The sequence below is a fragment of the Vicia villosa genome, linkage group LG2, assembly GCF_029867415.1.
Source record: "Vicia villosa cultivar HV-30 ecotype Madison, WI linkage group LG2, Vvil1.0, whole genome shotgun sequence".
Lineage (NCBI taxonomy): Eukaryota > Viridiplantae > Streptophyta > Magnoliopsida > Fabales > Fabaceae > Vicia > Vicia villosa.
In genome coordinates, this window is record NC_081181.1 from 168,384,326 (window position 1) to 168,407,826 (window position 23,501).

At 29.8% G+C, this 23,501-nt stretch overlaps 2 protein-coding genes, 1 non-coding gene and 2 pseudogenes across 3 annotated transcripts; 4 read left to right on the top strand and 1 right to left on the bottom strand.

Annotated features, from left to right (window-relative positions):
- The first annotated feature begins 3,625 nt into the window (after positions 1-3,625).
- Positions 3,626-4,504, top strand: LOC131647371 (stress-induced protein KIN2-like). The gene is made up of 3 exons (XM_058917270.1): positions 3,626-3,756; positions 3,940-4,008; positions 4,283-4,504. The coding sequence occupies exons 1-3, from the start codon at positions 3,703-3,705 to the stop codon at positions 4,355-4,357; spliced, it is 198 nt and encodes a 65-aa protein (XP_058773253.1). The 5' UTR covers positions 3,626-3,702; the 3' UTR covers positions 4,358-4,504.
- Positions 4,505-9,475: 4,971 nt separating this feature from the next.
- On the bottom strand, positions 9,476-10,917 carry LOC131650589 (uncharacterized). Its single transcript, XM_058920292.1, has 4 exons — positions 10,654-10,917; positions 10,343-10,573; positions 10,005-10,012; positions 9,476-9,824 (listed from the first exon to the last, which is right to left on the bottom strand). The coding sequence occupies exons 1-4, from the start codon at positions 10,915-10,917 to the stop codon at positions 9,476-9,478; spliced, it is 852 nt and encodes a 283-aa protein (XP_058776275.1).
- Positions 10,918-20,685: 9,768 nt separating this feature from the next.
- Positions 20,686-20,758, top strand: LOC131654488 (small nucleolar RNA snoR14; annotated as a pseudogene).
- An 83-nt stretch (positions 20,759-20,841) lies between these two features.
- On the top strand, positions 20,842-20,932 carry LOC131654468 (small nucleolar RNA Z101). The gene has a single exon (XR_009299504.1). It is a non-coding gene; the product is annotated as a small nucleolar RNA Z101 (small nucleolar RNA).
- Positions 20,933-22,974: 2,042 nt separating this feature from the next.
- Positions 22,975-23,053, top strand: LOC131654472 (small nucleolar RNA Z101; annotated as a pseudogene).
- The last annotated feature ends 448 nt before the right edge of the window (positions 23,054-23,501 follow it).

Here is a 23,501-nt window from a genome sequence, read left to right on the forward strand (position 1 = left end):
AGAAATCAGACATTTTTATTTATTATTTTCTATTATTTGACAAATTTTTCAAAAGATGTAAAATATTGACTAAAAGCTAAGAAATTCGTGACGAAGTCCATGATAGCTAATTAAGGAGGGAAACAAAAGACAATTTCTTTATCCACTTCTAGGGTAAAAATTATGCTGGAAGTCCCAAAATACTTTCCAGAGATGCATATTTGAAAAAATTGGAATTTTAATTAATTCGAAAATGTATCTTCGAAAATACCCTAAAAAATTTGAGATTTTGGTTAATTCGAATATGCATATCCGAAAAAAATCCAAAAAAATGGTCAGAGGTTTTTTTGGATATGCATATCCGAAAAAATCCCGAAAATTAAAAAAAATTAGGATATTGATTAATTCAGATATCATAAAATTGATATAATTTATAAATTATGATTAATAATAATAATGGTTATACTGTTGATATTTCTATTCTAATTCCAATTAAAAATTTAAAAAAAATTCATAAAAAATTTAATTATATTTTGATAAATTTCATATTAATAATTACTAAAATTATAACAAATACACAACAATTATGATTATATAAAAAATAAATACATTACTAACTTTTTAACAAAAATTTAAAATAAAAGAGATCAAGTAAGAATAAAATTATTTACTACTTTATTCATATTTTAATATAAATTTCGAATTACATAGTTTTTCAAAATAATAAATAAAAATATAAAATAAAAAAATTATTTTAATAATTAATTATGATAAAAAAAATTATTCTTCACTTAGTTAAAAAAAAATTACAAGAAAATTTTCTCTTAATTTTATTTAGTGAATAAATTATATATTTAATTTTATATAATTCGAATTTTATTTATGAAATATAATAAGAATATTTTTTATTTATATAAGTTAGTAAAATAAGTTTTAACTTTACAATTATTTTAGAAATTTTGTTTATATTTGTTTAACTATAAAATTGTTTTTGAAAATTAGTTTATGAAATAATTTTTTTATGTATCATAAAAAATAAAAAATGAATAGTAAATAAATATCTTTATTATTATTATTATTAATTTTATATATATAAATAAGGTGTTGATTTAAATATTCTAATATTATTATATCTTGATTATAATGATATATATTTAATAATATATTTTAATTAATACAATTGATTATACTATTAATTGTATTGATTCATCTTGATTTTAATTTTTTAATAAGTATTGATTTCTTTCGGGCATGCATATTTCAAATATTTCAAGATCAAAAATTAGAATATTTCGGATATACATCTCCGAAGACACCCATTTTCCAACAAAAAAAGTGTCTTCGGAAGTGCATCTCCGAAATCACATTTTTTCTAAAAAAAAAAAATGTGTATATGCACTTCCGAAATAACCCTTTTCTTTCAAAAAAGATGTCATCGGAGATGCACTTCTGAAATATAGGAACATTTAAGAAATTTCACCGCAGATTCCTTAAAAGGTAGGGGGTGCATAAAGAAACAAAATCATTTGGGAAAATTCTAACCTAAAATAGCAATTTGAGAGCTCAAAAAATCATGTATAACCTAGCCTAGGAAAAGCCTCAAGTATGGGAACACACTACATTATTTCAAGGAAAAATTTACTTTATATCCCTACAATTATACCTGTACCCCTACATGAAAAAAAATTGGACCTAAATACCCTTGTTTTAAATAATACATATTTTAAAAATTTCATTTTTTTTTCACGTTTAAAAAAAATCAAAACACCCAAAAATATATAAACCGGAGCACTTTTTTAAAGTCTTCCGGTTTAAAAAAATACATACCGGAACACTTAAAAAAAGAGTTCCGGTAGTTTTCAAGATATTTAAAGTGGGGTTTGAAAGTGCAAACCGGAACACTTATTTAAAGTGATCCGGTGGTTATTTTTTTTTTAAAAAAATTATAGATTTTACGCAACAGTTTTAAACCGTTGCCTAAAGTAATTGACAAATAAAAAACGTTGCCTAAAATATATTGTGACGCTGGTGATACCATAGGCAACGCTTTTGCTCTGTTCCCAATAACTTTAGGCAACACTTTTAAAACGTTGCCTAAAGTCTAGAATTTTTTTTAAAAAATAAACCACCGGAACACTTTAAATAAGTGTTCCGGTTTGCACCTTAGCACCCACTTTATTCAACTTTAAAATTACCGGAAGACTTTAACTAAGTGTTCCGGTATATAACTTGAAAATTTTGACTACCGGAACTCTTTTTTCAAGTGTTCCGGTGTGTTTTTTTTAAACCGGAGCACTTTGAAAAAGTGTTCCGGTTTATATATTTTTAGGTGTTTCGAATTTTTTTTGAAATGTGAAAAAAAATGAAAATTTTAAAATATGTATTATTTATACGAGGGTATTTCGGTCTTAATTTTTTATGTGTAGGGGTATGAGTATAATTGTAGAGGTATAAAGTAAAATTTTCTATTTCAAGGGGTGCTACATTTCCACACGTTCAGGCCCAATGCATTTTTACGAGAATTCATAATTTATTTTTCAGCCCAATTTACATCAATCACTACCAAAAATAACATCAATTGAACTACTATTTAAGCAAAAACTGAGAGTGAAATCAATACATCAATTTTGGAGAGCATAACAATAACAATACAGTAGAGAGAAGAACACATTGGAGACAAATAGAGAATGCACACTTCAACTATGGGGTTGAAGATTATCCCTACAACCTTGTAATATATTTACTCTTTTATTTGGTTCTCTTATTTGAACCAAACCATGAGTAGCTAAACTATCAATTGTTGGAGATGAATGACTAATTTTGTTAATAATTTGTACCCTAAATATCTTTTGTCTTTCGAATAATTATTTTTATGTTGTTTATTTAGCATTCAATTTTTAAGTTTTTTTTATTTATTAATAAAATAATTTATGGTTTATTTTGTAAAATAAAAGTGGAATTAGTAAATTGTTTGAGCTAGATATTCTAGTTGAAAACCACCTAGGAATAAGTTGGAACTATGAAACTCATATATTTATGTTATGTAAATGTTTAACCCAATATTTTAACTTACCAAGAGATTGAGGAGTTAGGATAATTTTTTAAGGGATTAATTACTAAGAGATTAAGATTAGATAAACTTGGGAATAATAATAGGTAAAAAAACGTGGAGTAATACATTTAATTGGCAAGGTCAAATAAGGATTACTAGGGGGAGTCTAAAATTAGCCTCATCCTTATTTCAAATATTAAATTCAATCTTACAATTTTGAACAAGTCACACTTGATAGGAAGAGAAATAAATTTTGACCCTCTTTACCATAAGTGAATAGAGTTTTGTACCACTGATTTCAGCCATAACATCAAATTTATGTTTCTCTATAATAATTAGTTAATAAGAAATTTATCCATAATAGCTAATTAAGGAAAGTGATTAGAGTTAATGATCAATAATTTTCCTCCACATACATGCAATTTTTGACCAATTAAGTGCCTAAGTTTTTTCTAAGAATAGTAGCATATGACATATTCTCTTGTGAAAACGTATATGAAGGAGCAAATAGTGAATCTCAAATTACACGTGTTGAATAATGCAATGATTTGAGAAACTATTTAAACTCCAATTGACATTGAGAAATAAACATCACAAACATACAAAGTACAAACAACACTTAATCTTCATTTCATATTCATTTAGTTTATAACTCAACTTTTTCATAGAAGATGGATTCACAAAAGATGAACTACAATGCTGGCCAAGCCCAGGGCCAAGCTCAGGTATTCCTTAACCCTAATTAAGATTTTTGACATCTAATCTTTGACACAACTTAAGTCTTTTAAATTGGATATAAAAATAAAACTTTGAGTCGGTGTCCGATGTAATTTTCTTTTAAAGATTGAACTGTTTTATTAATGGACAACTCTATGAATCGATGTCTTAAAATTTTTATTTTGTTATAGGAAAAGGCAAACACCATGATGGACAAGGCCGGCAATGCTGCTCAATCAGCTAAAGAAACAGCACAACAGGTTTTTATTTTCAATAAAATTTTCAAATTTAATCCTACATTTATATTTAATGTAATCCATCTGATTCGTAAGATAACGATTATTTTTTAACTTTGATAAATCAATTTTAGTATAAAATTGAAGCATAAATCATTTGATCATAATTAGTCCGTGAATGCATTGAGGAAAAGTTATATTAATGGTGATATAATTTAAAAGAAATAGTATTAGCAATCATTTATTTTTATTTTACCATTTAAAAGTAATGTTTTTTTTTTTTTTTTTTTTGGTATAGGCTGGGCAGCAAGTAAAGGAAATGGCACAAGGAGCTACTGAAGCTGTCAAGAATGCAACAGGGATGAACAAATAATTTCAATGAAGCTAAATGGATGATTAAGCCAAATTTAGTTTCTCTTAAATAAAATTTGTTCATTTGCTTAATTAGTTTGCAAGAACATTTTATTTTTCAAATGTAATGATTCTACATTTCCATAAATGAGTATATTCAAGTTTCAAATTTGAATGGCATAGAAATTTAATTCATTCATTTCCAAATTGATGGCCAAAATCTAATAATGTTTTATGGATTGAATTAATCAAACCACTTATATAATTGACTTATGCAATTGCACTAATTAACACCTAATCATAACTTTGAAGACAAACAAGTTCACTAATTAACAGTCAAAAGCAATATTTTAAAAGTAAGTAGAATAATAAATTTAAGTTTAAAAATTTTAGAAATAGAGATTTTAATTTTAGAGACAAGTGTAATTTAGTTATAAAACAACAAATAAATAACTTTTTAAAATTACTTTCAATCCCTTGAAGAAAGAAATCAAAGATGCACTTATGGTCGGTTTGGATTGATTTATTTGAGTCTATCTCCTATCATAAATTTTCAATCATATTGTAAATATTTTACAATATGAAACAAATACAAATTCATCTAGTTCAATCATATTGTAAATATATTACAGAATTATTATATTACATATTTTATTTACATTTTATTTTTATAATAAAATATATAAAATAACTTGATCCCTTTCTTCTCCAAACCAAACCCTAGCCGCAACCACTTTATCTTCAGCATCTCAATTTCTCTCTTGCTCAATGTCTTTTTAGCATCTTCATCTTTTTTTTTTCTCCTCTGTCAAATTTGCAACAACAACAAGTTTCTCAAGGGGATCTAGGGGTAACCCCTTGTATGGTTATGTTACACCAGTTTCCAAATGTTCCTCCACCAATTTCCTCATCGCCAAAACCTTCTCCTATTGGTAAAAGCTCCTTGTTTCCGTTTAACCGAAGTCGTACAAAATATTCACACTGTTCACGAAAACGAAAACAATGAGAGACTCTCAAATTTGATATAGGTTTCCCTGATTTATTTGAGAAAACCCTAATTCCGAAATGTCCTGAGAAATTTTAGTTTATTAAGGCTTCTCAATTGGGGGTGTTCTGATTTTGTGTGTTTTTGTTGTGTTGGTGGAGAAATTGTGGATTTTTATTTGTTAATTTTTGTTTTTTTATGTGGGAAGCTTGATGACAGTGGTGTTGATAGAAGCAGTTCTATTTTGTCTTCGCCTAAACAGATTTCTAACCCGGTAATGTATAAACTTGTTCGTGTATGTGTTTAATTACTCACTGATTCGATTCTGTGTGTTAATGTGATTTGGGTTTGGATTTTTTAGTTTAGAATGATTGCTTATTTTTCTAGTTGAATCCGTTTTTTGTTTGCCCATTATTCTTTTTTTTTTTGTTAAGGCTTCCTGGATGGATGAGTTTCAGAAATTGCCCTATATTTCAGTGTATGCTGATTTTTATATGGTTTAAGTGTTTGAAGAGGACAAAGTCATTTCTCAGGTATATGTTTTGATCTTGTATTGTTATCTTTAATATAGTTGTTTTATGATGAATTTAATATACAATATTACTTTACAACTTTTTGAAGACAAATTTGATTTCTAATTACATTTTTGTTAACTCTATTTATGGTTTGTACAGGTTCTTTAGAACAATATTGGTTGGTTAAACCCTTCTGCAGAGCTTGAGAAAATAAAGTACAATCTCAAGCAACTTGTGTTTGTTTTCAATTTAGTTTTGATGTATGTTCGGACCTTTGTAGACAAGAATTGAAGATGAAGATTGTAATATTCAGTTTTATTTTGTTCATATTTGTAATGTGAGAGTAATGTGGTATTATAATTTTTTTACATATTACTTACAATTTGCGGGGGTTTTTAACCTTCGAAAACAAGACATCTCCTGTTTAAATAAAATACTAATTTTTTTATACAACTGTTGACTCAGCTTATTAATAAATGCATTTCTATCAAGCCACGTAGGCAAAGTTAACATTTTTTTCATAAATTTTAACGGCAAGGACCAATTTGACTAACAGAACCATACTTAAGGGATTAAAATGTAATGCTTATTAGATAAGTGACTAAAGTGAAATCTAAATTAAATTAAAGGACTTTAAGACTAATTAAGCCTATATTTAATGAACGTTTGTAATGACCTTTCTACTCTATCATTTATTGTTATACATTGTGAATAAGTGATATAAACCATCTCACTATACAAACTCTAGAACAAAAAGAATAGTCACTATCTTAATTATTTAAAAAATTTAGATAATATTAAATATTTGATCATATAATTTATTTATTTGTTATTAGATTTTTATGATAAACTATCCTACAATACTATTTGTGACTTGATCTTTTCAATATAAAAAAGATATAACTTTTCTAAAGATTTATTATTGTTGAACTTTATTTTTATGATTATTTTTCTATAATTTTTTAAAATTGTTTACAATTTAAATAAATTTTTAGTTTATATTATTTTATTTTTCAGTATTTTTTTCATTAAGGCCCGACAATAAAAATTAGATCAGGACCTCAAATTGTTTGGGCCGGCCCTGGACCTTGTATAATCGATTATGCTTCCTATCAACGATTCAATAGTGAAAAAACCTAAAAATCTTTAGAGAAAGAGGAAAGGTAAAAAGTGTAACACAATATAAAAATTGAAAATGAAATATCGTTGTAGGTATTAATGAGTTATATCATATATCACATCGTAACATTGCAAAAGAAATGTGAGACACATTTCAAGTTCCAATGAGAAAACTAGTTAGGAAAATAAGGCTAAGATGAAGATATTAATCCATGAATTTTTATCTATGATGAAATATGCACAAAATATTCAAGATATGCAAAAACATTTATCCATATAGTAAATCATCTTATAATTGTTGAGAGATTTTATTTCAAAATAAAGGCCTAATGTACAAAGTTCTCTGACGTTTAAATCACATTTAGAAACCTAAAGTCACTACAATATGTAAATCTAAAAACTTGTCCTTAAGGGTCTTGACTACTATGTTGAATAAATGGCACGAAATGACTTTTAATTAAATCTTCTTATAGAAAATGAAGAACGGAAAAAGAAAAAGAAACGATTATCCTTAAAAGATGAAAAAAACGGTAAATTCAAAGATGAAAACTATTTAGATGTGAGTGATACGAAGACATGAGTTGAATGGTTTGAAAAATCAAAAGATTAATGAGGCACACAAAAAATGAAAAACAAAATAAAAATGAAGACGTGTCCTCCTTCAAAATTAGAAGGTTATTGATTTGTGATTCATGTACTCTTTAAAAAAGAATTTAGACGTTTTGGAGTTAGAAAATCATAAAATCTAAAAAAACACGGTTAATGACTAATGTTTTCGTTGCAAAACAAACACAAGTTATATGTTACGCATCAAACGCTGCAAAAAAAAGCAATATAATTCTCTTTTAATCCATGGACCAATATAAACACAAAGTAAACCTAAGAATTTAAAAATGTGGTTTAAGTTAATTAGAAGTGATATAAATGAAAAAAAATAGGCAAAATTACCCCTGTGGTCCTTGAAGTTATTTAATTGTAACACCTTGATCCCTTATGTTGGTTTCGCTACAACTAAATCCTTTAAGTTGACTAACGCCTTCAGCGTTGCCCTTGTCCACAGATTCTGTTCCAAAAAACGTGATGTGGCATAAACGGTGCTTAGGTGTCACTTAACTTTGCTGACTGGTATGTTATCTCACTTAAAGGGAAAGAAAAAAGGCTGTGGATTACAATTAGAGGATCAAAACGTGAAACCCCAAATTCAAGAACCCTAATTTTGAAATTCATCATCAATGGCTCAATACAGTGGCAGTGGAACAAATGTGAGAGCTGAGAACTCGTTTCCGCTAATTTCGAGTGGATCCCAATCAAGAATCAAACCAACATGCATGTGTGGATCCATATCTGTGATACGTTCATTTAAGAAGAAAGGGAGAAACTTGGGTAAGCTTTTTTGGGGCTGCATATACTTTAAGGTACGTACGTATGTTCTTGCATATTTGGGTCAATTCTCCTTCGTATTCCTGAGTTGGGTCAGTTAAGAAGTTTAATGATTTTGTTTGCAGAATGAACATGAGAATGTTGGCTGCAATTTCTTTATGTGGTATGAAAACCAACAAAGTGATAAAGTCAAACCAAAGACACCACCAAATGCATTCTTAAGGTGTTCCAAATGTGATGAAAAGGAGGTACAAATTAAGATGCTCATGAAGGATGACACATACAATAAGGAGATGATGAAGAATGTCTTGAAGATGTTGAACATGCTTTTTTATGTCATGATATGTTTAATTCTGATTATTGTAGTGTTGATTTGTATGTTGTTTAAAAATAGGTAATCTTAGTTTATGTTAAGGTTAAAGTTGTAAGACATGGAATATGGTACTTTGATGTAATCTTTTGATGAAAATTGCAGATTAATATCAAATTTGGTTACTTTTGGATATATCTGCCTTCTAGTTTTGTTTCTATAATTTAATACCATATGCAATTAATAAATAGTTAAGGACAACTTTGATACATTTTAATAAGAAATAGGTCCTGGTTGATTCAAGCTAAAATGAAGGAGGACCTACATGTTATAAGATAACAACAAAATATAGCATTAATAGTATAGCATTCATATTCCTGGTTTAACAGCAGAATATAGCATTAGTAGTACATCAAAATATTGTTATAGCTATAGAATATAGCTCCAAAATACATAATACACCCAAAGATTCAAAATAAGCATAGATACATCATACTCCCAAAGTACATGATCATAGGTAAAAAAAACAGAATTCTTGCAAACCATCTATGTGGATTTTCTCTTATAAGGCATCTTTGGTCTCTGAGATGTTGGTGGCTGAAATTCTGCTGTTGGTCTTTGTGTAGCCCTTTTCATGGCAAGCAGCTGAGAAACTGTGATGGAGTTACGTGTTTGCACTCCTTGATTTTGTGCTTAATGTCTTGTCTGAACCCTTTGAGTTGGTTGGGAACTGCTAGAGGCATTTTGAGATTGCCTAGTATGAACCCTTTGAGATGGTTGAGTTTGATTGTTGGAATCTTGAGACTGCCTGGTCTGAACCCTCTGGGTTGTCTAAGATTGAACAGTTGGGACTGTAGTGGTAGGTGTCTGGGCTTGACTTGCTTGGGCTTGACTTGTTTGGGTCTGAGTTGTTGTTGATTGTCTTGGTGCAGAAGGACAGGATGACTTGTTATGGCCAGAAATGCCACAAATTGAGCATTTGTTTGGCAACCCTTTTCTGGATACATTTGTTATGTCCTTCCTTTTTTCATCAGCATCTTTGTTCCTTCTTTTCTTTGGCCTTCCAGGTGCTCTTCTGGTTAGGGGTGGAAGAACATCAGGATATGGTGTCAATTCCCACAGATTTTCTCCATTTGTTGGATATATCAATGACTCATAGCACTTTTGGTAATTCTCCTTCCTATAGTAGGAAGGAATATACTCAAAAGGGTCTTCATGTCTACTTTGGATGCAAGAAATGGCATGGTAGCAGGGAATTCAAGTCAGCATCTAGCTCCTGCATGAGCACTCAGATTTCTTGAGATCCACTGTGAATTTATCTCCACTCAAACTTGTTGCCTGACTTCGTATATCAAGTCACCTGATAACCTGACAAGCATATCAAATACACATTTTTAACATATCAATTATCATGTCAGTATTATACATTGTACAAAAAGTTTGAATTACCTGGCTATGAAGTATCTTGAGAATTCCTGCCTTCTTGCAATTATTTTTTAATCCTTAGAAGTATAGAGTCATTATAGTCTTCAATTTTTGCTCTATTTCTAGCCCATCTGTCCATGAGATACCCTCTGATCTCCTTTAACATTGTTACAATTGGTTTTTGTCTTGGTCCAATTATAAAACTGTTAAAGGTTTCAGACATGTTGTTCACAAGCACATCACTTTTTGTCCTGTATTTGAAATGTGACTTACTCCAGTATCTAGGGGGATCTTCAGCAAATGTTTAAATGCCTCCTCATTGACCTTTCTCATCTCCTTCATTTCCCTCTCCCATGCTTGGGGATATGTTGCTTTGGCTGCCTTCCACATTAACTCTTTCAACTGCTTGCCTGGAAACCTTTTTCTAAAATTGATATACAAATGTCTAACACAAAACCTCTGGTCAACACCAGGTAACAACTCATCTATTGTAGGTAACAACCCCTAATAATGTAGTAAACAAATTAGATTACAATGTAAAGTGTTAAAAAAACAGTTCAAATTAACAAATTAAATTATGTTACCTTCTGCTGATCTGAAATGAAAGTAATGTTCTTGCATATTTCTGGTCCTCCCAAATCATTCACTAGTAGATCAAAGAACCATGCCCAAGAATCCCTGGTCTCAGCTTCTACTACAGCCAATGCAATGGGCAACATCTGATCATTAGGGTCTCTGCCAACTGCTGCAAGAATCTGACCTCCATAATTCCCCTTGAGAAAACATCCATCAACACCTATTATTGGTCTGCAAAAACTAAAACTTTTCTTGCAAGCATCCAGGCACATGTAGAGTCTATGGAAACTTGGTAGTAGTGGTCTGCTAACATAATCCTCTGGATGTTACTCAGTTTAAGTAGGATTTTGTTCAGTTGCTTGGACATTCATCTTTATGGTGCTGTTTGGGTTAGACCTCAGAAGCTCATGTGTGTAGTCATAAAGCCTACAATATTGTTCTTTGAATGAACCTTCAACCATATTCAGTGCTTGTTTTCTAGCCCTATAAGCTTTCATCCTATTCATTCCTACATTCCATTTCTCATGTACCTTTTCACAAATAGATGTCAATTTTACATTGGGGTTAATTCTAAATGTTGAGTATAATTTCTTCCCTAGCCAGTTAGTACTAAACATCCTTACATTATACTCTCTATTACAAGTGTGATTGTATTTCAAAGTTCTTAATTGCCATGTATCCTCATTAGGCAATTTGGAACATAATGCCACCCATTCACATCCTTCCTTGCAACTCACTCTAACCCTAGTCTTGTCATTCTTCAAATATCTCAAATCCCTACCATTATGAACAGCATAACTTGCTATTGCTTCCTTGAATTCCTCCTTTGTTGAAAACAAGCTCCCCAATTCCCACTTATAATCATTAAACTTCCTAGGCATAACAAAAGATGGATACCTTACACTTACCCCCTCATCTGAGTAATCACTACTCATACCATCTTCACTTTCTATATCTTCAGTTTGATAGTCTGAATCTGATAACCCATGACATACCTTTTTACCAGTACTCCTTTGCCTAACTCCAAAGTCCAGCACATCTTCCTCACTTGATTTTTTAGACCCAAATTCAATTGTTTTTCCTTCAGCCAAGCTTTTTTTAACAGGTCTTCCCTTCTGTTTCTTGGATCTACCTGGTGTTTTTTTTGGAGTTGATTTCCCACCTTTTTTTTCTTTGGTCTTCCAGTATTCCTCTTTCTTTTTTTAGGTGTTTCCTCTGGTATGAGTTCATCAACACTTCACCAATGAACCCTCCCTCTCCTACCAACACTTCATCAAGTCCATCTTTTAAATTCTCATCATCTGAATCAGAAAACCTTACTCCTAAAGCACTATCATCACTGTCATGTTGTTGTTCAATATGATCTTCAGGTTGTGCATCAGTTGGGTCATCTAAAACATCTTCAGGTTGTGGCTCAGTTAGATCATCTAAAATATCTCCAGGTTGTGACTCAGTTAGAACTTCTGAAACTACTTCAGGCTGTGGCTCATTTGGCTCTTCTAGAACTATTTTAGGTTGTGCATCATCTGGAACATCTAAAACTACTTCAGGTTGTGCATCAGTTGGATGATCTAAAGCATCTCCAGGTTGTGGCTCAATTGGATCATCTAAAACTACTTCAGGTTGTGGCTCAATTGGATTTTCTAAAACTACTTCTGGTTGTGCATCAGATGGATCATCTAAAACTACTTCAGGTTGTGGCTCAATTGTATTTTCTAAAACTACTTCTGGTTGTGCATCACATTGATCATCTAAAGCTACTTCAGGTTGGGCATCAGTGTGTGTCTCATTGAGTTCAATTGGTTGTGGAACAATTGGTTCATCTGAAATTACTCCAGGTTGGGAAATAGGGTGAACAATGTATATAACAACCTTTCCATTACTTTTGGCCCAGTTCAAAGCTTCTAAAGCACTGAAGTCATCTTCTAGTTTCTTCAATGTTCTAGCAAAGTCGTACCAAATTTCAAGACACCCTGGATAGTTTAACTCCTTAACAACTCCCAACATCTCAAAGTACCCCCATTTATCACCATCAAACCTACCTCTTGCCACTTCCCCTTCTATGTAGTTATCACCAACAAAAAATCCCCCATGATGAATTTCAACATAAAAAATATCTGAATCCATTTTTCCTAATAATGACACAAAAACCCTAAATCAACAACAGAACCACATGCAATGAATAGTTAACTTAGACAGAAGATAACATACCTGAGTGTCTCGATTTCGTCAGCTACAAATACGCCTTCGTCTTCTCCAAGTACCTTCAGCAAGTAACTTCAGTGACCTGCTTCTCGTCTTCACCTCTAACGTTTCTGCACACTGATTTAGGATTAGGGTTTAACAAATGCAATTTGTTACTCTAATTGTAAGATTCAACCTTTAAGTGAGATAACAGACAAGTCAGCAAAGTTAAGTGACACCTAAGCACCGTTTGTGCCACATCACATTTTTTGGAACAGAATCTGTGGACAAGGGCAACGCTGAAGGCGTTAGTCAACTTAAAGGATTTAGTTGTAGCGAAACCAACATAAGGGACCAAAGTGTTACAATTAAATAACTTTAAGGACCACGGGGGTAATTTTGCCAAAAAAAAAAAATACTATTATTAAAACTATATCTATGGCTCGTGCGTTGCACGGGTTTAATTAAAATGTGTCTTTAAAATATTTTATAAATTTTAAAATATCAATTTAAGTAAATATGAAGTTGCATAAATAATTTTTTAAATACAAAATTGTGTTCGTATTTAGTATTAATTTATTATAGGAAATAAATTTTTTATATCATTTATAGGTATTAAAATAATATAAAATTTTTAAATATAGTGGTTTAGTGATAGATTAAAATTATAATGTTAAAGATATTGAGTTTAATTTATTTTTTGTTTAATTAGTAAAAGAGACATTTTTTCAATTTTTAAAATAAATAAAAGTAAAAATAATTTAAGATGGTTTTTTAATATTCAGTCAATTTTAAATATCATATCATATTTTATTTTAATAGTGCTATCAGATGATATTTTATTCCCATATAATTGACTATTTTTATATCATTTATATTTATTTTTTGATATATGTTTTGTAAATAAAAACTCATTTATATTATAATACTTTTTATTACTCACTCATCCCATAATACATAGTTTTTTAAGTTTAAAAATATACTCATTTATTATGTTTTCACTAATATTATCATATTTTATTTTAATAGTGCTATCAGATGATATTTTATTCACATATGATTGAATATTTTTATATCATTTATATTTATTTTTTATTATATATGATTTATAAATAACAACTCATTTATATTATAATATTTTCTTATTACTCACTTATCTCATAATACATAGTTTTTTAAGTTTAAAAATATACTCTTTCAATTATATTTTTACTAATATTCTTTTTATGAATTTTTTTCATCGTCATTTTTCTATACATTTTTAACAGTTATATTTTTTTTCATCGTTATTTTTCTATACATTTTCAACAATTACATTTATCTTTTATTTTATTATATCAAATTTTAAGTTTATCAAATAAAGTTTAAGTGTCACTCTCGAGACTATTGTTGGTAAATAAATTATTTTGAATTTTAATGGTCTCTATTCAAATGCACCATCAACTGACATAGGATTAAATAAAATAATTCTTCAATTTTATGAATGAAAAGTTTATTAGTTGAAATTTTTAGTTTTGATATCTAAATCAACTATAATATTAGTAATTTAGAAGTTATAAATTTACAATATATTAATTTATTAATCACTCAAGTGTACAAAAAAATCAATCATAAATAAAAAAATTGAGAGAAGCTTCAAGCTTGAGATTGTTTTTATTAGTTGAATATTTATTTTAAAATAAGATAAATATTTCATTTAAGTTTATTTTATTTACTATGATTTGATTTATGCTCAATAAAAAAAATAAAAAAACTATTCAACTTATTTTATTCGTTAATAGATAATATTATTTAGTAATATTTAAATATTACTTTTCATTTTTAACTATAAGCAATTCATTTTTAAATATTCTAACTGTTCAAATCACTTGTAAGGTGTAATAAAAATGATGAATGAAAAAAAAGACAATAAAAAAATTCTTAAAATTTCATACTTTTTTTATTTTTCCGGTTAATTATAGTAAACAGAAAGTAAACAAAAATAATATAATAACTATTCAAATCACATATATAATATAATAAGATTGGAGAATGGAAAAGATAGGAAAAAGAAAAATCTTTAAAATCACATTCCTTTCTTGTTCTTCCGAAATAAACTCAAACAATATATTAGCAATTTCCAAATATATTTCTTTGATTAAAAAAATCTTATATATGATTTTTTAATAAGATGAATAAATATATTAAAGATATTGAAAATAAAATGATAAAAATAAATATATTAAAAAATATATAATTATTATCAACATATTAGTATAATTTAACTTTACAATTTAAAATTAAATTTATTTAATTCTATATAGTATCATCTCCTATATTTAAAAATTCTTAAGTCAAATTTTAAAATTTCAAATTTAGTCTATGCAATTAAAATGGTTAGAGACAAACTTACCTCTAATAGGTCATTTGTCATTGATTTCTTAAACACTAAAAATGCAATTGAAATAACAATATAAAGATAAGATCAAGTTACTTGAGCTAGTATCATACAACATTTAACTAATGAATAGTCAATAAAGATTAAGAAAGATAAATAAAAATTACAATACAAAATTAAAATCCTGCTACAAAATTACTGCTAAAAAGTGATTACAAATCAAAATAAAACATTAACTAATGAAGAGTCAAGATAATATGAAGATTAAGAAAGATAAACAAAAATAACAATACAAAATTAAAAAAACTACTAAAAATTGCAGCTTTTATAAAGTGATTACAAATCAAAATTAAAACCAACATCTATATTTAACATTTAATATATATACATGATTGTAGGGGTGATCAAAAATATGGTTAACTGAATTGTATACTTGATCTAAAATGAATTGCACCATAAAAAAACTGAATCACTTAAATGGATAATGATCGGAACCATCTAATTTAAACAATTCAATTTCAGTTTAAAACTAGTTCAGAACCAATTTCAATTTATAAATTGGTTTAATTATATAATTAGTTTCTCATAAAAAATCAATTAGAGTAAAAATAAAATTCTAAAAATAAAAAATTAATATTTTTTCAAAATGTTTAAAATAACAAAAATAAAAAATAAAACTTTTTTTAAATAAAAATATTTTTGTATTGCAACTTATTACATTCAAGCTATCAATCATATCATAATACTATTTCCTTAGGTAACATCAATAAAAAAAGTATTTGTCAAAAATTAAGATATAAAGCAAAATAAGATTTGATATTTTGTGGCAAACTTGCAATCTGAATCGCAATATTAGTAAAAAAAAATATGAACAGAAGTATCATTGTATCACTAAAGTCCAAGAAAAATAATGACACATTAGGTCATATATTGGTAATTTGAAGTTTTGAAAATTTGGTTATGAAACAATTGTAGTTGTCATAATTGTAAAAGGAGATAATTTCGGCGGAGAAATAATGTAAACTTAAGGAAACTCAATGAAGAATTCGGGAGAATCAAAGATGATTCCCATAGACAACAACACTATTCCGTAATGGAACAAAAAATACAAGATGTTGATGATGATCACCGTAGAAAGGCTTTTGGTGCAATGATTATGATTCTCGGATGAACATAGGGGGGTTGTAAAAAATTAGAATTCCAATTCTCAAGTTAGTATTTGAAAGAGGTTGAACAGTTGCAAATATGAGTGAAAAGAATATATGGGCGTGACACAAGGCCACACTTATATAGAAGAAATAGTTATGACAATTTCTGAATATCTGATGTGGAGTGCGGGTGACCGTTAGATATGGATTAAAGATCAAGATGAGGAGGAAGGTCATACTTCAAGGTAGTGTTCGTGAGTGAAGGTCCATTTGTACACCAAAGAATGAAATACTATTAATGGATTTAGCTTATGACCAAGGTCGATCTTAATGGATCTTTAGCCAACTAAAACATTAATGTTTGACAACCCGACGATATTGTTGCTTCCGAAAACAATAGTGAATGAATGTTATGTGAGAATAAACAAAGATAAAAAAATATTAATCATCGCTGTTACACTTTAGTGGTTTGAATATGAACGATATTTTATATGGAATGTAATATTCGAATTCAGTTCGCCACATTTGCCCTTATGTACATTTACTTAAGTATGTATTATTGGAGTTGTTAAATGAGTCAATCAGCTTCACCCCAATGAACTAGTATATATAAATGGGTTGGATTGGGCCACTTTGGTTGTTAAATGAACTGTTAAAATTTAGTCTAACTCAGTTATTGACGAGTTATGCGATCCGATGGATCGACTTGTCTCATATTTCATTATTATTATTTTATTTTAAAAAAGTAGATGTAATGTACAATAAAACTTGATGATACATAAATTTCTATTCACCAAATAAATCATCTTTTTTTTTTCAAAAAACATGTGTAATAGGTAACTATCAAAAAAAAAAAAGAAGAAGCAGCAAAATAGAAAATATTTATCACAACTTACAAGTTGTAATCTTAGAGATGCTAAAATACAACCTTACATGATAAAAATAATTATCAGCCCAAACAATTCAAAATTAATATCAATATACATTATAAATTAGACAATTTTTTGAAATTGAAATTTTGATTTTAGTATATCTATAAATTCATTATTATTATTATTATTATTATTATTATTATTATTATTATTATTATTATAAAAAAAATACTCTTATCTTTAATATGGTTCATTGCTTAGTTTTCAACAATCTCAATATTTAACATTTTTATAAGCAACACAAAAAAATTAATATCTATGGATAATTTTTTTATTTTTTTAACTACCAATCTTTATTTTCTAATTTTTTTTATTATTAAATGAGCAAGTTTAGCAAAGGGTGGCAAAACGGGTTGTGCCTCGCCGGCCGCACACCTGTCTTAAAATGGCGGGTTGGATTGAGATTTTAGGCTTGCCGTCCACCAATGCTCGCCCTGCATAAATCCACCGACTACCAATGTTTGTCCCACCAAAATCCGTCATCCGCCAAAGCCTAACTCTCATTTAAAGACTAATCATCTCAAAATAAACAAGACATAATTCACTAAAAATCTATCATCTTTCAATGGAGAAAATAAAAATCTTTATTAAAGGCCTTGATTGTGATATTTGGGATGCTGTTTTGAATGATTTGTTTGTCCTTAGTCATCTTATCAACGATTCAATAGTGAAAAAACCTAAAACTCTTTAGAGAAAGAGGAAAGGTAAATAGTGTAACACAATATGAAAATTGAAAATGAAATATCGTTGTAGGTATTAATGAGTTATATCATATATCACATTGTAACATTGCAAAAGAAATGTGGGACACATTTCAAGTTCCAATGAGAAAACTAGTTTGATAAATAAGGCTAAGATGAAGATATTAATCCATGAATTTTTATTTATGATGAAATATGCACAAAATATTCAAGATATGCAAAAATATTTATCCATATAGTAAATCATCTGATAACTGCTAAGAGATTTTATTTCAAAATAAAGGTTTAATGTACAAAGTTCTCTAACACTTAAATCACATTTGAAAATCTAAAGTCACTATAATATGTAAATCTAAAAACTTGTCCTCAAGGGACTTGTCTACTATGTTAAATAAATGGCATAAAATGACTTTTAACTAAATCGTCTTATAGAAAATAAAGAAAAAAAAAAAAGAAAAAGAAATGGTTATCCTTAAAAGATGCAAAAAAAAAAAAAAAATTCTTTACCCACCTCCCTATGGGGGTCACCCCCAGCGAAATTCCCAACTTACCCCTGCTTCGGAGATTCATCTCCGAAGTTTTTTTTTTTAAATTTTTTTATGTTTCGGAAATGCATTTCCGAAATGCATCAAAATTCATTTATTTTTTACAATCAGGTAAGAAATGTGGACACATGTGCCTACGTAAGCCTTCTAAGATGGTTACCTTCTAAGAAATGTGGTAACACTTTCCTACTTAAAAGCCTACGTAACAAAAATTGGGAAGCTCCACAGCCACACCCTATTTAAAAGAATAAAAAACCTTTTGAAATTTCGAAGTTCCCTTTTCCTTCTCCCCACCACTCTCAGACGGTTAACTTCTAAAACACTTTCCTATTTAAAAGCTTCTCACCCATTTTTCTTTCAAAATATCCCAAATCATTTTCGATCCTAAGTCTTCTTCTTTGCTTTAACGTTTTATATCTCTTGTTACTGCTTTCATCACAATGTCTCGCCGCGGTGGAGGAAATCATCTCGAAAATCGCCGGAGTCAACCATCTCCTGCACATTCTCAACAATCATCCATCAATGCTGCAGGATCAGGCCGTGGTGGTGGCGGCCGTGGCTCTCGCGGTGGACGTACCTCCAATCTTTCTTCCTCCGGACATCCACCTCCTCCGTCATATGCTCCGGCCCCGGTTACCTCTCCTCCGTCTGTTGTTGCAGCTCCGGTTGTTCGTCCATCTGTTTCAGCGCCGTTTGTTCCATCTGTCGCAGCGCCGGTTGCTTCCTTGAGTTCGGCTCTGATCTCCATCGAGAGCCTGACTGCCGAAGTTAAACAGAAGGCTACTCTAGAGTCGGCTCCGTCGTCTCAGAAGGAAAATTGGGAAGGAAAATTCAAGTTCGTGCTAATCATTTTCAGTTGCGAGTGGCTGATAAGGATCTACACCACTATGATGTAAGTATAGTTTGCTCATAAGTTTTTTGTTGTTGTTTATTATGTTGGTAAGTTACAATGTGGTATGGATTTCTAGAGGATCAGGACTTTCTTTGCAGCGTCTCCTCCATCGTCTTCATCCGATTAAATAAAGTGAATCGTTCTTGTTTGTTATTTTTCTTCTGTCCAGACCTTTTTTCGGAAGTGCATTTCCGAATTCCTCCAAGGGGGGTGAGTTCGGAGATGAACTTCCGAAACACCACATTTTCTGAAAATGTAACTTTATTTCGGAGATGCATCTTCGAAATCAATATTTTATATTAAAAAAAACACGTTTTCGGAAGTTCATTTCCGAAAACACATTTTTTTCAAAAAAAAGTACCTTTTCGGAAATGAACTTCCGAAACAAGGGGTAGTAGTGTTGTAAATTCACCAGGGGTGAGCAAGAAGGTTAGGAGGTGGGTGAATAAATTCTAAAAAAAAAAGGTAAATTTGAAGATGAAAACTATTTAGATGTGAGTGATACGAAGACATGAGTTGAATGATTTAAAAATTCAAAAGATTAATGAGACACACAAAAAATGAAAAACAAAATAAAAATGAAGACGATTCCTCCTTCAAAATTAGAAGGTTATTGATTTGTGATTCCTGTACTCTTTTAAAAAGAATTTAGGCATTTTGGGATTAGAAAATCATAAAATCGAAAAAAACACGGTTAATGACTAATGTTTTCGTCGCAAAACAAACACAAGTTACATGTTACGTATCAAACGCTGCAAAAATTAAAAATCAATATAATTCTCTTTTAATCCATGGACCAATATAAACACAAAGTAAACCTAAAAAATTAAAAATGTGGTTTAAGTTAATTTGAAGTGGTATAAATGAAAGAAAAATTATTATTTTAAAATTACTTTTTTTATAATAAGAGTGAACGTTATATTTATCCCGTTGATGAATAGAAATCAAATCTTTTTCATATACAAATAAAATAGTTGTAGATAGAAATAAAATCTTTTTCATTATACCCAATCCAAATTTATTAAACCCTAATTTGTAACTATAAATATTCGGCAAGTTCTGTTGGCGGCAACTTCACAGTAACTCTTCGTTTCGATTTGTATATTGTTTCGTTCTTTTGGGATGAACAATTTAGCAAGAAGTTTTAATGGAAAGAAATGTGCTCGGCTGAATTTCAATTTAAGTTTCTTTTTATGAAAACCATTTACATGCTTACAAGATTTGGTTTTGTTTCGGTTTGTAATATAGAGGGAAAAGAAAAGCGAAGTGATGATAGAAATTCATTTGCTGATATTCTTTGATGTAATTCATGAATCCTGACAGGTTCTAATCGCTTTCATATTTCCCTCTCTTGCTTTATTTCTTGAGTTTCTCGGTTTGTTGATCAATTATTTATGGTTTTTGAATTGCTATCACAATTGGGCATATGATGAATATGTGTAAATGGGTAATTTGCATCTGAATTTCGTTGATGTCAATATCGCCGCCTTAGAGAACTGATGCCCTAAATTCTATCGATATTTGTTTTTGTTAGTTTGTTACTGTGTTTGGATATCTTTAATTAGCAGCATGTGGCTAAGAAATTTATCTCTGATTTGCAATATGCGTTCTTAGAGGGCAGACAGTTGGTAGATTGAATACTCATAGAAAATGAGTTAGTAAATGATAAGTAGCATTGATGTTTAAAGAAGAATTTGAAAAAGTGTTGATGTTTAAAGTGGGTTTTGAAAAATCATGACTTATATGACTTTGTGAATGGTAAATATTTGGGCTTTGAGGGATTCAATGCTAAATGGAGAGGCTGGATTTCAAAGTGTCTTGGAACATTAACAATTTTATTGTTGGTCATTGGAAGCCTCACAAAAAAAGTCAAAGTTGGTAAAGGTGGCGTTTTCTTATTTTTGAGGGTTATTAGTTTGGTAGAGATGTTCACCTGTTGCATATGTTGTACGCGAATGATACTTTAATTGTGGAATGATAATTTAATAGTCGGAAAATGTTGGCATACGAGATGTTCACTTTAATTGTGGAATGATATTTTAATAGTCGAAAAACGTTGGCATACCAGATGTTCACTTGTCGCTTATGTTGTACGCGAATGATATTTTAATTGTGGGAAAAAGTTGGCATACCAGATGTTCACTTGTCGCATATGCTGGACGCGAATGATACTTTAATTGTGGGAAAAAGTTGGGAGAGATGTTCACTTCTTGCATATGCTTTACAAACGTGAATTATATTTTAATTGTGGGAAAAAGTTGGGAGAGATGTTCACTTCTTGCATATGCTTTACAAACGTGAATTATATTTTAATTGTGGGAAAAAATTGGCATACGAGATGTTCGCTTGTCACATACGTTGTACACGGATGATACTTTAATTGTGGGAAAAAGTTGGCATACGAGATGTTCACTTGTCGCATATGCTGTATACTACGAATGATACTTTAATTGTGGAATGATATTTTAATTGTGGGAAAAAGTTGGCATACGAGATGTTCACTTGCCGCAAATGTTGTACGCAAATGATACTTTAATTGTGGAATGATATTTTAATTGTGGGAAAAAGTTGGCATACAAGATGTTCACTTGTCGCATATGCTGTATATGAATGATACTTTAATTGTGGGAAAAAGTTGACAGAGGAGATGTTCACTTGTCGCATATGCTTTACGCGAATGACACTTTAAGTGTGGAATGATATTTAATTGTGGGAAAAAGTTGGCATAAGAGATGTTCACTTGTCGCATATGTTGTATGCGAATGATGCTTTAATTGTGGAATGTTATTTTAATTGTGGTAAAAAGTTGGCATACGAGATGTTCGCTTGTCGCATATGATATACGCGAATGATACTTTATTTGTGGAATGATACTATAATTGTGGGAAAAAGTTGGCATACGAGATGTTCACTTGTCGCAAATGTTGTACGCGAATGATACTTTAATTGTGGAATGATATTTTAATTGTGGGAAAAAGTTGGCATACGAGATGTTCACTTGTCGCAAATGCTGTACGCGAATGATACTTTAATTGTGGAATGATATTTTAATTGTAGGAAAAAGTTGGCATACGAGATGTTCACTTGTCGCATATGCTGTTTACGAATGATATTTTAATTGTGGGAAAAAGTTGACAGAGGAGATGTTCACTTGTCGCATATTCTTTACGCGAATGACACTTTAAGTGTGGAATGATATTTAATTATGGGAAAAAGTTGGCATAAGAGATGTTCACTTGTCGCATATGTTGTATGCAGATAATACTTTAATTGAGGAATGATATTTTAATTGTGGGAAAAAGTTGGCATACGAGATGTTCATTTGTCGCATATGCTGGACGCAAATGATACTTTAATTGTGGGAAAAAGTTGGGAGAGATGTTCACTTCTTGCATGTGCTTTACAAACGTGAATTATATTTTAATTATTTTAATTGTGGGAAAAAGTTGCCAGAGGAGGTGTTTCTATTTTTTTTCATTTCTTGAGTTTCTCAATTTTGGAGGTAACTTTATCAATTATTTATGGTTTTTGAATTGTTATCGGATATAAGAATGGGCAGTTGTGTAAATGGGTAATTTGCATATGAATTTCATTGATGTTAGTATCTCCTTGGATAACTGAAGCCCCTAAGTGTTTTCTGTTTTTTTAGATCCATCTTATCTTAAATTACCGTAGCGTTAAAATTATCATCGTACTATAATGAATTTGTCATTGCTTCATCGATTATTTGATTTGCGATAGAATTATATTATTGTCTCTTCATTGGTATTAAATCCATTGGTTGTGCCAGATAGTGTTATAATTTTAATCATTAACTTATTATTTGGACTCTAAAAGATTATTGGTTGTGCAAGACTAATCTAGCTGATCATGGTTAGGATTAATTGAGTTGGATTAATTGTGGGTGGAAAAAGGCTATTATCGAGTATATTGATTGAATAAAAATAGCTGATAGGTGGTGCATAATGGGGGATTAATGTGAATATGTTAGAATGAGAATGCAAAGGAGTTGGAGAAACAACCAGAATAGTTAGATGTTAGACTTTGTGAAGTTTTTATCTTGAGCAGAACTTATAG